At 32.5% G+C, this 12,500-nt stretch overlaps 1 protein-coding gene across 8 annotated transcripts in view; it reads left to right on the top strand.

The window, feature by feature from the left end:
• Asap (ArfGAP domain of ASAP) overlaps nucleotides 1–12,500 on the top strand; it is a 159,646-nt gene that overhangs the window by 145,879 nt on the left and 1,267 nt on the right. Inside the window, exons 7-21 of one of the 8 annotated variants that reach the window (XM_070122824.1) lie at nucleotides 34–199; nucleotides 3,102–3,198; nucleotides 3,338–3,499; nucleotides 3,752–3,832; nucleotides 3,997–4,140; nucleotides 4,399–4,511; nucleotides 4,977–5,080; nucleotides 5,497–5,526; nucleotides 6,730–6,877; nucleotides 7,014–7,310; nucleotides 7,806–7,916; nucleotides 8,050–8,260; nucleotides 9,455–9,814; nucleotides 11,689–11,834; nucleotides 11,948–12,500. The exon at nucleotides 11,948–12,500 is cut by the window's right edge and continues 1,192 nt beyond it. In XM_070122824.1, coding sequence (XP_069978925.1) covers nucleotides 34–199; nucleotides 3,102–3,198; nucleotides 3,338–3,499; nucleotides 3,752–3,832; nucleotides 3,997–4,140; nucleotides 4,399–4,511; nucleotides 4,977–5,080; nucleotides 5,497–5,526; nucleotides 6,730–6,877; nucleotides 7,014–7,310; nucleotides 7,806–7,916; nucleotides 8,050–8,260; nucleotides 9,455–9,814; nucleotides 11,689–11,834; nucleotides 11,948–12,157 — 2,380 coding nt within the window. In that variant the 3' untranslated portion in view covers nucleotides 12,158–12,500. Of the gene's footprint in view, nucleotides 1–33; nucleotides 200–3,101; nucleotides 3,199–3,337; nucleotides 3,500–3,751; nucleotides 3,833–3,996; nucleotides 4,141–4,398; nucleotides 4,512–4,976; nucleotides 5,081–5,496; nucleotides 5,527–6,729; nucleotides 6,878–7,013; nucleotides 7,311–7,805; nucleotides 7,917–8,046; nucleotides 8,261–9,454; nucleotides 9,815–11,688; nucleotides 11,835–11,947 lie in introns of all 8 variants that reach the window. The other 7 variants (XM_070122823.1, XM_070122827.1, XM_070122828.1 and 4 more) reach the window with 7 other exon arrangements.

Genomic DNA, 12,500 nt, shown 5'->3' with positions numbered 1-12,500 from the left:
TTCATCAACTAAAGTTTGTTACAAATTTTACAGATATTTTGAGGAAGGAATGAAGACTTGGGCACACTTTGGCACATATGTAACAGAGCTGAGTGAAAAGCTGCGTGATGTAAGACACAGACAAGAGGAGGAACGGCGTCGTCTGCTTGCAACTAGGAAGATTATCAGCAGTTCCCTTTCAGCAGAAGCTAAAACAGAAGTAAGTGACATTTTCTTTCTGAAATTTGTTCCTTGTTAAAACTAAATTGAATAATGTGGAATGATTAATTTGCATGGTAGATGTCTTTAGTAATTAATGAAGCTGTTGTTCATCATCAAAGATACTCTCAGTGTAATTCAGATCTGTAGAGACATGGTATGAGATTACCGAATCGTCTTTCCAGAAATATTGTTATAAGGACACATATCTTACATTAAGTGCCCTTGCAGTTGCTTAATATTTATAAAAAAATATATCTCTGATAGTGTCATGCCAAGATGAAGTATACTTTTCTATAAATCAATTATTTGATTTAGATTTGCTAAATGAGTATTGCATTGTGTTTTTGTTTTGCCAGCATTTTTATAATTTTACTGAATTCTTCGTAAAGGAATCAGTGGGATAGAAAACTATTGTTTTCTAAATATATACTTTCATAAACCCTATTATTTTCTTTTGCTAACCTGCAGCATATGATGGTAAGTTAAAACCTCAGAATTGATGGTTTTGGCAGGAATTACCTTGCTATATATGTTGTTGTGCCTGTGTGATTAACAGTTTTAGAAAGCACAAAGACAATTGATTAGTTGAAACTACAAGTTAAAATTTTAGAGAATGCTAGGTGAGTCTTGACCCCAAGGTAATTGATTATTAGAATGAAATAATAAACTGCTGTCCTCAGAATTTTAATTGAGATTATGAATATATAATGTAAAAGTTTGCTGCAGTTTGTTTTATATATCTTTTAATCAAAATTCAGTTATATGGGTTTTAAGAATTCAGTAATTTATTCTTTATGTATAATACAATTAGCAATTAGAGAAAATGTGGAAAATGTTTGGATTAAATCCCTTGGCCCCAAAATAAGAAAATGCAAATGTTGTGACTAATGGAAAAGGAGTGAATGAGAAAATCATGTTTTGAAGAAATGACTACAGACTTCTAGGAATACAGCTTACATTGCAAAATTTTACCAACTTAAAATTAAGTATATTAAGGAGGCTGGTGATATTTACTGATAAAATCAAAATAATTTGGAGTGAAGACTTAAACATTTCATATGAATAAATACTTATGTTCCCAAAATTTTATGTGAATAAGAACAATAATGTTGTGATGTTATGACATCATTTCATAGGGCATTACCTCATTTTGTAAAGTTACTTTAAGGATAATTTTTTTTTTCCTATCTTTTGGTTGTGAATAGCCTGATAACCTCATTAGGACCTATGTAATGAGAATTGAAAAATATCTCATATGTGGCCAAATGTCTCCATGTCATTTTATTGCTTCTCTTTGATATCATCAAAACCCCTAGTTTTCAGACATTTTGTCATTTATAACTCAAAACTCCTTCACTTTGTCAAAAATGTATCTTCGTTTGTCCCTCACTTATGTATGAACCAGTGAGCCATCACTCGTACCTATGTGGAGCATTGCCCCCAAAGTATTTTCCAGCAATATACTTCAAAAGTTGTTTTGTAATAGTCTTAGGCTTTTGTTCATTCTTTTTGTTACCCACTGTGATTGTAAAAACACCAGCGCAAGAAAAGCACAACACTGAAAACTAGAATGTTGATATAGACATTAAATACATTAGAAACAAAACCAGCACATATGATGCAAAAAGATAGAAAAAATCACCTTTATTCAGCAAGCACAGTAGATCCGAAATCACAATACCTCTTTTTGGTGCAGACAGCATTGTCCCTTTAAACCGCCTTAGACATTTACACCATATGCAATAAAGTAAAACATTGGTCGAGGTTGATTTGTAGATAGAACTGGAAGAATTTGAGCATATATTTGAAATACTCTTCTTTTGTCACCACCAAAGTGTAGCCAGCTCCCTTAAGTTAAACTTTCCTCTTTTGTTGAATTTTCAGTAAGTAGTTACATCCATGTAATGCATGTCGTATTCAGGTTGAATTGAATATAGTAAATGTATTATGAAGAATATATGTATGTATATAAAACTTTCAGGTGAAGTAGTTTGAAAGTTTCCCTTTTATGATTATTACCAATATTACTAGAAATGTATTTTAAATTACTATTGTTTTCTTCATTTCAAAGTTGTCTTTAGTAATAATGATGAATACTTTTGTCATTTCAGCTATTTGTTTATTAGCAATCAATAATTGCCTCTCCTTGTTAGATAGTCTTTGTGTGGCCATATACCAAACTTATATTGATCCTGTCAATCCCAACACAACCTAGATCAGCTCAAAGCAACACATACTAACCATTGCTTTCACAGTTTAACTTGTTCTCTGCTTTGGAGAGACTCCAGGATATATAGTATTGTATATAAAATGCTTATTCCAGAGAAGTATGTAGAACTGGAATAGTTTCTCGAAATGAGCACATTCTTAATATGCTATTATATCAGAGCTCCCAGTCCTTGAATGATGTATGATAATAGTATGATGATTTTGATAGTAATGAAATGGTAGAATGTGTCAGTAAATTTACTGGATTTTCCAGTGTAAGGCTAAATATAAATGGCTTTGGTTTGGAGTATTTAAGATGGGATGGTTTGCTGCTGCTATCTGTGTGATGATTTCAGATGGTAATTGGGTAGATACTAGATGAGAGAGAGAGAGATCAGGTGGCTATTTGTTTCTCCTTGCCATTCATTTAAAGGTTTAGATTACCATTCTGATGACATACTTATGAAGATTGTATGTTGTGAAAAAATGTTTGAATGCTAAATACATTTAGTGTATCATTCACATATAATACACAGCATTCATGTATGAATTTCTGTATAGTAACAGTGCATATGGATTTTATTTAGCCAAAGGTAACTCTAGTCTTTATTTTTGGATGTGATAATGATATGTAAAATATCATTTCACACACAACTACAAGTGTTTTTAAGACAAAAACATAATTTTTCCAGGTTGGAGTTGCACCACCAGGGTATTCTTTGCATCAGAAGCAGGGTAACAAAATTCATGGCACAAACAAGATTGGTTATTTGTACAAAAAATCTGAAGGTACTTATATTATTGTTCATAAAATGTATTTTGTCCCAATATTTGTAAGTAATTTTTAATACTCAGTTGTGATACAATATATTTAAGGAAATGATACTGTGTTTCCCCTTATATAGAAAAATTCTCAACTCATTTATAGGTAAGATGCGCAAAGTGTGGCAGAAGAGGCGTTGTGAAGTGCGTGATAGTATCCTTTGCATCCACCACTCCGATGAAACTAAACCACCTGTTACTGTACCTCTGCTCACATGTCAAGTCAAAGCCAGCATGGATGATCGCAAATGTTTTGATCTAGTATCCTGTAAGTTAATTGGTTTTATTTGAAATTTGTATGGATATTTACATGCTTTTTTTATTTGAGGATTAAAACCAAAACAAAAAACATTACTGATTATCATTTGTGTGGACTGCTATGGCATTAGACCTAGATGTTGACATTTATAATTTACATTTTATAATTTTTTTAGAGAGTTTTCTTATTGAAAGTTTCATAAATTTTCTTAGATTGTGTTATATAATACTTCATAGGCATAACCTGAAATAATTATTCTAGATAATCGGACATACCACCTCATGGGGGAGGATGAAGTAGAAGCGAGTGCATGGATGTCAGTTCTTCTCAACAGTAAAGAAGGTAAGTGTCCCTCATGTAAATAGTATCGTGAGTGCCTCCCTGATATAGTGTATAAAGATGTTCATTGAAAATATGCAATATTTATCTTATTACTATTACTCTTCTATAAGCAGTTTATTACACCAATACTTTTAAAATTGATTATTGTTTTTGTAATTCTATAGGTGCACTGCAGAAAGCATTGTGTGATGATACTCCAGGACCATCCCCAGCAGATTCAGGCTTCCGAGAATTACAACAGCGAATTATATCTTATGTCAGGGGCCTACCTGGAAATAATTTGTGCTGTGATTGCGGTGGAACTAATGGTTAGTGAAAAAAAAACAGTACTATCTAATGGCTTATTTATTTATAAGTATATCAACTCCTTTGAACGGGATTTTATATTTTATTTTTGTTTGGAAATAAGATCATGTCCATTTTTCTGCATTTGCTTTATCCAAATTGTTCAAGAAGTAATCCGAATATGATTTTATGTTTCATTTTTTTTGGAACCAAAATCATATGCATTTTTCTGTATTTCAATGATGTTGGACAAAATGTAATTTGATGTGTACTATCAACAGATGTCACCTGGCTTTCTACAAACTATGGCATTATGGTCTGCATTGAATGTTCTGGAATTCATCGTGATCTTGGAGTCCATGTTTCTAGAATACAAAGCTTAACCTTAGATAAGGTAAATATTTTTTTTCTCTCATCCATCCTGTATTTGGTGACTTTTTATTTATACTAAAAATGTGTTCTATATTGTGTATAGGTTCACTGTTCTGTATATTGTTCAGTATGGCTTTCTTTTTTTTAGGAAATTATAGACATGTAGTCCATTATACCTAGCTTTTTATAAATTGACTAAATTATTATAGAGGTAATTTTTAATTTTAAAGTTTTTCTTCTAAATATCCAAAGGAATGAATATCTGATTTTGCTTTAAACATGTAGTGGGGGTTAGGAGTTGCACATATACAAAAACTGTTTCCAGCTACAACAAAAGTAGGAAATTAAAGGTAAATTTTGTTGACTTGAAGTAGTGAATACTTCACTTCATTGTTTCACTAGACTGATAAATTTAAAGTACTTGTTACCTTATTATGAGATTGTGAGTATCCTATTTCCAGTGAACATAAACAATATATTTAATCAGGTGGGGACAGCACAGTTACTCCTTGCTCGGCACATGACAAACAACTCTTTCAATGAAGTGACAGAAGCTACATCACCAAGAAAGCCAGAACCTACAAGCACTATGTAAGTTGCAGTCAGAGTCTTTTTCAACTATAAATTGCTTCAATTTTTTCATCATAATTTCTTTGCCCCTTATCAGTTAGTTAAGATAAGAGTACTTGTAAATTGTAGGAAATTTTCTAAAGGTGAATTTTGTATGTATTAAGTCTTTTGTGCATCACCTTTTGTTTTGTATAAACTGCTATGGATTGTGATTGTTAGTTGATGTCTAAGTTTGTTTTACCTGTTAACATTGTACATATGTGAATAATAATTTTAAAACGTGATTCATCCCTGAAAGGAACTAACTCTCAGCATCAGAAATCACATTGAGCTGAGTTGGAAAAATTCACAGATATTATTGAACAAAACTGGAACATTTAGATTACCCTGTGTGGATCTTTGTGATCCCTTTGACAATTAAAACTCTTTTTATTCAGTGACTCACGAGAAGATTGGCTAAGAAGGTGGTGAGTACGGCACTCACTCTCAGCCGTGTCTCTGGGCAGCAGTAGGAATCAGAGGCAGATAATTTTATGATGAGCATTTTATGCAATTATCATGTTATCTATAATCTATTTGATAATATCATCTTAAAAAGATGTTCATAAAATTGCTAGTGAACTTGATTTCAAATTCAAACATTCTCCGTTAGATGGTAGATTAAATGCACGTTAATAACATGATTTATGATCACCTTCATTGTTTTTGTAATGATCTGCTTCTGAGACCCTTGTACCTGCTCTCTTAGTGTTCCATTGGTCACTCTGAGCATTGCAGAGTTTGCATGAAAATAAGAATATTTTTTAGATAGGAAAATTATGTAAGATTATTTGTGAATGTGTTCTTTTTTTCATTTATGTATAGAACATGAATTTACCAATGCTTCCAGAGTGACTATAGAGACAACTTGGTGCTGAAATGTTATTAAAAGCCATTTTAATTCCTTTGTTCTTATGGACTTTTAGTAGTAAATGTTAAGCTTAAGAAAACTGTAGAGTAAGCTCTGCAATAATCATTTATATATATATATATATATATATATATATATATATATATATATATATATATATATATATATATATATATATATATATATATTTTTTTTTTTTTTTTTTTTTTTTTTTTTTTTTTTTACTTTATTTGATTAACATACTTTATTTCTTAGTTAAGCATGTTTCTCTATAGGGAATAGATATTGTGATTGTTTTAGATATATTGTTTTGTACTAATTTTTTTCTGTATTGTTAAATGACTTTAGTTACCCAAGTTTTTATTTTCATTTATTATATCATAAAGATAATCTTGAATGTGTCAGGGATATGTTTTAACACATGGAAGACAAGCTATTTCTTTATAACCATGATTGATAAAATTAATGTGGAAACATTAATTTAAAAAAACTTATGTGGAAACAGTTAATATATTACCCTGTATGTTGTGTTTTGTATACGTCTGTCTTTTGAATATTTTTATTAATTTCCCTTAGCATTGTTAAAGATATGAATATTCAGTGATAAATACAGTGTAATTTTTGGTCACAACATGAAAAAAAGAATTGGGGAATTAGAAAATGTGAGAATTATTTATTAACAGAAGACCAATTTAAACATGTGTTTTTTAATTTTACATATGAATACACAAATCATATATTTATAAGACTGAACTTTCAGGGATGAGAGAAGGGAATTCATCCAGTCCAAATATGTGCGAAGGGCTTTTGTCCAACCAACCACAGAAAACCCTGAGGATCTTTTGGGGCAGTTGCGAGAAGTAATTGATAAAAATGACCTTTATGGCCTCCTACGTGTATACTTTCAGGTATGTAGACTGTGAAAACACATATATACCAATAGCTCTTCCTTTATATATTTAAAGATTTTTTGAGCATACATACATATATAGTTTTTGTATTATTTTTTTCTGAATACTTGTATTTCTTCATACTTTATTTCAGGGTGCTGACTTAGGAATGCCTTTATCACCATTGGGAGAATGTGCTCTACATGTAGCCATCTATCAAGAAAATGGTGCCTCACTTCCCCTGGTAGATTTCTTGGTACAGAATAGTCATTCTCTGGATCGTCAGACTAAGGAAGGAAATACTCCCTTACATTATTGTGTCATCTACAACAAACCAGAGTGTATGCGATTGTTGCTCAGAGTTGGTGCCAATCCTAGTATAGAGAATAACAATGGCAAGAATCCACAAGATATTGCTAATGAACGCAACTGCAGGCTCATGGCAGATATGGTAAGAAACTTTATTAGGTAAAGGAGAGGGGTTAGGAGATAAAGAGAGAGGAAGATGAGGGAGTGGGAAATGATAAATGAAATGAGAATGAGAAAAGGATAGAGGAAATAAGATAAGGGAAGGTGACAAGAATTGAGAATAGTTTCATTTCTAAGAATCACTGAAGCTAGTAATATTTTTGGACTAGTCAGCCTATCATAATCAGTATCAATATTATTAGTGTATTTTTTCTGATATTCATGATTTTAGATATATGTGTATTTTTCAGGATAACTTTTTACTTGCTTGGACATGATTCCTATTTTGCTTGTTTTTTCACTGAGATGCACAGAAACAAGTAGAGTAAATGTTTGTAGGAATCAAGGGAAAGAGTTGGTACTTAGAACTTTATATTTGGTGACTGTCTCTATTTTTTCATTATTATCAAGCTAGATATTTATATAGCCAGTGAAAATGTTAGAATATGGTATTAATGTGATATCTCTACCTCTTCAGCTCAGTCAGGCTCAACAGCAGAAAAAGACCATGTTTGAAAATGTGGAATATGAGTGGAATCTCTCAGATGACAATTTGACAGATGTCTCAGATGATGATGAAAATTTCAAAGTAAGTTCATAATAATATTCACTGTCATTCTGATGTGTATCATGGTCAGTTCATAGAGTTTGAGTAAATGCATTAATTATTTTTAAAGTCATTTGCACAACTTATTTTTATACTTCACATCATTTACCAGCAGAATGGTATGTCAACTCCTGAGAAAAAGAGCAGAGGAAGACCAGTCAGCATGCCAGGGTCAGGCTCTCCTGGGTGCCAGCGAAGTGCTGACCACTGTGGCCTGGGAGATCACCGTGGTTTAGGGGACTACCGAGGCAGTGAGCATCGGACTTCCTCATCTCGCTGGAGAGCTCAGCCACCTCTGCCACCTCCAGTGACCAGTAAACCAATATGTTAGTACTCAGTAAATTTAACTTCAATTTAACTACTGGAATACTATCTTCATTACAGTATGACCCTTCTTTTGTGCCTTTTGTCTGATTCTATGAGAAAAGTTGAATTAAAGAAATTAAGCCATCTGAAATAATCCCCATAAAATTAGCTTCAAATAATTAATGTTAAATATTTAACAAATAGGGCCAGAATATGTGTCATGCTGGATTGCCACCACATAATGACAGTGCAGTGGTTTCTTGTCATACAAATGGCACAGAGCTCAAAGTTTGATTAAGGACAGACTTGACATATTACAAGTTTCATTTTAAAGAGTTGAATTTTTATCTTGATGTTGTGTTTGACACATGTAACATCAGTGTGCATTATTTTTCCTTCTTTGTGGTTCATAACTTGTTCTGACCATGAAGCTGATTGGTAAATTTTGAACTTAATTAGTTAGGTGTTTCTCTGATATAGATGTGACATAGAATGTCCCATTTATGACAAGTTATGTGCTACATCACATTTACTGTTGCTTATGTTGTACTGCAAAAGTTCATTCTAATTTCTATTTGTGTTTTTCAATATAACTGATTTCACTGCACATGATTAGCATCAAACTGACTGAAACTCTTTCTTTTGGTAAAATAATTGATGTGTCTAGCTGTTTTTCGTGTATTTTTGCTGAAACTAAACAGATTTTAGATATCACGTAACTGCATTAAGAAATTAGATGTTTGATTGGCCATTTTTTTCAAGAAAGGATTCCACTGGATGATAAATCACTATCTTTTTTTTTTTTTTTTTTTTTTTTTTTTTTTTTTTTACTAAGAACCACTTAAGACTGTAAAGCAAATTGAAATTTAATCTATTAAAGATATAGATATCTGTGCATGGTATATCCTAATAAGCTTTGCAAAATAATATTTTACATGTTTAGGAGACCAAGAGTGCAAAAGAATTAACAGGACATTTAATTGAAACTGATAAAAGAAAAAATTATTAAGAATGTTTCAGGTTTTATAAAACCTTGATGTATGGTTTCAGAATGCATGATTGTTATTGTTACTGTTAATGCTGTTGAAACCACAAGGTTTGCATGGAATAATTCATAGTTTTTAATCTAAAGCCTTACATTTAAGGAGTGTTATCTTTAGAAAATTTACAGCAATCAAAAACTGAGCTGTTATCAACCCCTCTTCCTTTACTAGTGCCTCTCAGTGGTAACCTGCCAGAGACACTCCAGAAGCGGCCAGCACCTAAACCCCCCACTGGTGTATCCCACCCCTCATCCTTCTACTCCACACGCTACTCAAGTCACTCCCGCACGCCCTCTGACCCTATGCTGGGACCCTCGCCTTACCACCCAGGCCTGCCTCACAACAACAACAACAACAACAGTGGAGGGGGTGGTAGCCTTGGGGGAATGGGGCACAAGAGGAGCCCATCAACTGATTCTAGTAATAGTGTGTTCTACCCTCAACCTTCTTCTTCTTCCAACACCACCACTACTTCCTCTGGGGCTACACGCTTCTCTCTTTCACATAACTTGCCCCCTGAGGCTAAGTCAGGTGAGGGGACTGGGTGCTTCTCCTCTTTGGCTTCTTTCTCTCTGCATCGGCTTGGTAGCTTTTAGGCTTCGTCTGTCATAGTATTTAGAGAGGAAGTTATTAGAGTTTAAGTTCGTAGAAAGAAAAAAGTAATAGAAGCTGTAAATAAGGTACATGTGTAAGTATATGCATGCAGTAATTTATTTTCATATATGAAGCATGAATTGATTATTTATATGCTTAACAATTATGTATTCAGCCATATGGAAATCATTTGTTCCGTTTGCATTCTTATCATGTGTATGCAACTATGTATATTTTTTTGGGTGGTAACTTATTTTGCCTTTGCACTCAAGCTGTTTAATATTTTGTGTATGATGAAACATAAAGATGTATATAGTATATCCTTAAATTCTGTAAAATTCAAGGAAAGAACAAATAAAACAAAAACTGAGAAACTGAAAAAACTTCAATTATTGTCTACTATTTTCGGAAGCAAATTTTTTTTTTCCACAAAGTTTTCTATTTATTTCTCTTTGAATAGTACTTTTAAAATTGAAATACTTAAATGGAATTTTGTGAATTCATACCTTTTCAGATAAACATATTATTGGACATGATACCTAAATGGTTATGTATGTTTTTTGTTATTTTGATGCTGAATAGTAATCCATTATCCAACATAAATGGAAAGCAAAGTGGCATCACTGTACTGTTTGGTATTCTAATCTAGCATTTTACAATAGATAAACAGCTGGTTCATTGAAATTGTGCGAGGCCCAACCTACTGGACATTCAGTGCATGGACATCCATATACACTGGAATAAATGCATATCTATCAGTCTAGATATGCATATCTACCATATAGATGGATAGATGAATTTATATATATCTGATAAACAGATATGCATTTATTTCTGTGTATATGTATATCTGTATATACGAATATTCATTGGGTCAGGCCTCACAAAATTTTAATAAATGGTCCAACTATCAACCAAGTTGGATGAAGGACAAATAATAGGAAAAGTATTCTACAGGCTTTACATGTGAGGATGTTGGAGATGAATTGAGAGTGTTCACTTAATTTGCACCTATGATAAAACACAAATATTATTAAATTCATATAGAATGGACATAATAAAAGAAAACATTTTCATTTGGAATTTATATTTACCAAAAGGGTATAGATTTTAGCAAGTGCTACATATGCTGATGTTGCCAAAAAATATTCTTTATTGCTGTAGAATAGTCTACTTATTCTTAAATTGTAAGTTAAAGTCCTTTCCCAAATATTATTTTGAATATATTTCTTTTGTTCCTTTTTTTGGCTCCAAAATCTTAAATAATTTGGTTTCCTTACTGTATTATTGATTTAGTCTTTTTTTTTTCCTTTTGTAAATTGACTGATTTTTCCCTTTCTGTATCCTCTTTCTCTTTCTGTCTCTTCCTCTCTTTCCTTGCTCCCTCTCCCTTTTCCCTTTTTCCTCTTGTTCCCTGGTTCCCTCTTAAGCTACCAATTAGCTCTTTTACTCCCTATTCTTTTTGTCTTTTGACTCTTCTGAAATACTTTTACATAGCTCTTTCTGATTTCTTTGCTTGCATGTCACCTTACATGTACTTGTAGTTAATATCAGATTTGAAGATGCTCAACTATATTTTCTGAGACTTTTAAATGGCTAATGCTTTTTGCCTTTAATTATTGTTCTTGTTTGAGAGATAACATTGCATACTATTGTAATAAAGTCCAATCTAATTGTTTTTTTTGCCAGAAGACAAATTTTTAAATGTCAAAATGCGTGTAAAATACAATTTTAACATGAAAGTATAACAACAGTCAAAGGATTTAAATGGTTAAATGTTACAATAAACTTAGCATACATTTTTATTTCAGGTAGCACAAGTGATGGCAGATTATTGGACACAGACACATCTCCTTCATCATCTCCTCAAGAGTCTCCAAATACGTTCATTAATGGAAGATCCACAGAATCTCTGTCTTCTCTTGTCTCAGATGACCCACGTCCTCCCCCAAGAAGGGTAAGAATAAGAAATACTCAGTATACATTTACTGTATATAGTAGGTTGTTTGTGAAGAAAGACAAAATTAGTTTTTTAGTAAGTATATGGTCAAATGATTTTATGATTTACAGAGAATGGGTTCGGTGCGTCAGCGAAGATGTCAGGCACTTTATGACTGTGATGCAGATTTAGATGATGAGTTGAGCTTCACTGAGGGTGAGATAATAATTGTGTTGAAAGCAGAAACAGAAGATGGAGATTGGATGGAAGGCATGATAGAAGGCCAGCCCAACCGACGAGGAAAAGTGCCCATAAATTTTGTTCACATGTTGACTGACTAGAACGAACTTACAGTGGAGCCATTTATTTTATGGCCCATGGCTCAGAATCTATGTAAGCTTATGAAAAATTGTTTCAAACCATAGCTCAAATGTTGATAAATAAAATACTTGTGCACTTTGGGAACACTGTGAGGGAAAAGTAGTGACCACATCTGGTGCTGCAGGTATTCTCCATTCCGTGTACCGGTGCTTTTGACAACTGATCATAATACGTGTGGAGTTGGAAAATGACGGACATCTTCCAGATTTGTTATAATTAATAATAATCTTCCATTGATAGTAAGATAATATGAGCCTTCACTTCATATTTTTTTTCTTACAATAGTAATGGACAATGATTATT

This window comes from Penaeus vannamei, chromosome 6 (genome assembly GCF_042767895.1).
Source record: "Penaeus vannamei isolate JL-2024 chromosome 6, ASM4276789v1, whole genome shotgun sequence".
Classification (NCBI taxonomy): Eukaryota; Metazoa; Arthropoda; class Malacostraca; order Decapoda; family Penaeidae; genus Penaeus; species Penaeus vannamei.
The sequence above is the reverse complement of the archived record's forward strand: the minus strand, read 5'-3'. Positions and strand labels throughout refer to the sequence as shown.